This window comes from Sphaeroforma arctica, assembly GCF_001186125.1.
Source record: "Sphaeroforma arctica JP610 unplaced genomic scaffold supercont1.1437, whole genome shotgun sequence".
In the NCBI taxonomy this organism is placed as follows: domain Eukaryota; class Ichthyosporea; order Ichthyophonida; genus Sphaeroforma; species Sphaeroforma arctica.
Genome location: NW_014039121.1, coordinates 3868 through 5946, shown reverse-complemented (window position 1 = coordinate 5946; position 2079 = coordinate 3868). Strand labels below are relative to the sequence as shown.

Below are 2079 nucleotides of genomic sequence, written 5' to 3'. Positions count from 1 at the left end.
AAACCCTTTAAATGGTTTATTAATTATCCATGCCTGTTGTTTTGAATGGTTTATTGGTTATCCATTAAACCCTTTAAATGGTTTATCAATTATTCATGCATGTTGCTTTGAATGGTTTATTGATTATCCATCAAACCCTTTAAATGGCTTATTAATTGTCCATGCCTGTTGTTTTGAATGGTTTATTGATTATCCATCAAACCCTTTAAATGGTTTATTAATTATCCATGCCTGTTGTTTTGAATGGTTTATTGATTATCCATTAAACCCTTTAAATGGTTGTTTATTAATTTAATTATCCATGCCTGTTGTTTTGAATGGTTTATTGATTATCCATTAAACCCTTTAAATGGTTGTTTATTAATTTAATTATCCATGCCTGTTGTTTTGAATGGTTTATTGATTATCCATTAAACCCTTTAAATGGTATTTTATTAATTATCCATGTATGTTGTTTTAAATGGTTTATTAAATATATATTAAACGCTTTAAATGGTTTTTTATTTATCCATTCCTGTTGGTTTACATGGTTTATTAATTGTCCATGCCTGTCGTTTCATATACCATCCCTGTTCCTGTCGTTCACTATACTTGTTACCTTCTTCCATGTATAGGGCAATATGCTGCTGAGTGGGAGTGATGACACAGATCTCATAGTGTGGGACTTCCCTTCGGGAAAAATACGGCACAAATGGGCGTCAGGTCATGTCAACAACATCTTCTGTGCGCAGTTTATGGAGAGTGACAAGACTGTTGTCTCTGGCGCACGGGATGGGCAGGTGTGGGTGCATAGTCTGGCGGAGGGAGGCAAACGCTTACACCGATACGAGTGCCATACGCAGGACGTGAAAAAGGTTGGTTGGTTGGTTGTGCTCACGCGTATGAGCGTATGTTTGGTATGGGCGGGTGTTCTTTTTGGTGGCGTAAACATGTAGAAAGAAGTAAAATGGCATGCTGGTATGCAATATTAATACGTTCATCTAGCGTACACGTTTTTCTCGCACAATTTCTCCTATACAATATATAACATGCCAATGTCACTGTATTCAGTACCAACACACTTCAACAACCCAACGGTGTCGCTGTAGGACATCTTCAGACGTTAATCACCTTATGCAAAGTGCGGTGTACCTATAGCAATCTATCGCACCTTGTGTGTACTCGACTGGATCACTTTTTATCTTAAAACTTACCTTGGTTTGCCTGTATCAACCACCTGTATCAACCATGCTCAACCCTTTGTAGGGTTACGCTACTATCTGTGCTTGATCCGCCCCCTGATTCCAGCAGCAATCCAACGGTGACTACTACTCTCGAAGCATATGCACCTGCTTCCACCCTCTTCCTCTTATCTAGTACCGCACTGTATCTGTTATCCATCCCTCACGTTACGCCTATCTCAACATCCCAGTCGCCATACACTGCCTCCCTTTCTCCCATCCCTACACTATCCCATTCTCCCATCCCTACAGATAGCTATGGACCCGCAAACCCCCTCAGTGTTCATGTCCTGCAGTGAAGACGGCACCGTGCGCCTGTACGATCTGCGAGAACACCACACGTGTGCACACACACCGTGTACGTCCAACATAGTAGTGCAGCACAGGAGTGAGATCAACAGTGTCTCGGTCAACCCGGTCGCACCCCATCTGTTTGTGGTAGCGGGTGGGAGTAAGGTGAGTATCTGGGGGGGTACTGTATGTGGAGAGTGCGGGTGTGTGTGTGTAGTATGTCTGTGTGTGTTTGTAAACATAAAGCATCATGATTGGTTGACACACTAGCCTAATAGCCCTAAAACCGACCGATGGTAGTAAGGTGGGGATCGAGAGAGTGCTGTATAGAGACTTTGGCTAAATTTGTATCTTTGCAGACGTACAGAAACAATGTTTAACAATGTATGGTTGACGCGCTAGCCTCGTATGTACTGAATCAAATGTTAGACTGGAACTTATAACGGCACATGTGAGTACAATACAATCTGGTACAAATGCAAAGGTATGTGCCAATGCATCGTTTCCCACACTTTAATATGCATATTTATATATTTATATATATATATATATTTATATATATAAATAT

The 2079-nt window shown here is 40.9% G+C and overlaps 1 protein-coding gene across 1 annotated transcript in view; it reads left to right on the top strand.

Moving 5' to 3' along the window:
- Positions 1–1676, top strand: part of SARC_10909 (hypothetical protein) — a gene marked incomplete at its 3' end in the record, with an annotated part of 4895 nt that extends 3219 nt beyond the window's left edge. Inside the window, exons 3-4 of the mRNA XM_014295025.1 lie at positions 615–854; positions 1473–1676. Of these exons, the coding sequence (XP_014150500.1) occupies positions 615–854; positions 1473–1676 (444 nt within the window). The remainder of the gene's footprint in view (positions 1–614; positions 855–1472) is intronic.
- Between the last annotated feature and the right edge of the window lie 403 nt (positions 1677–2079).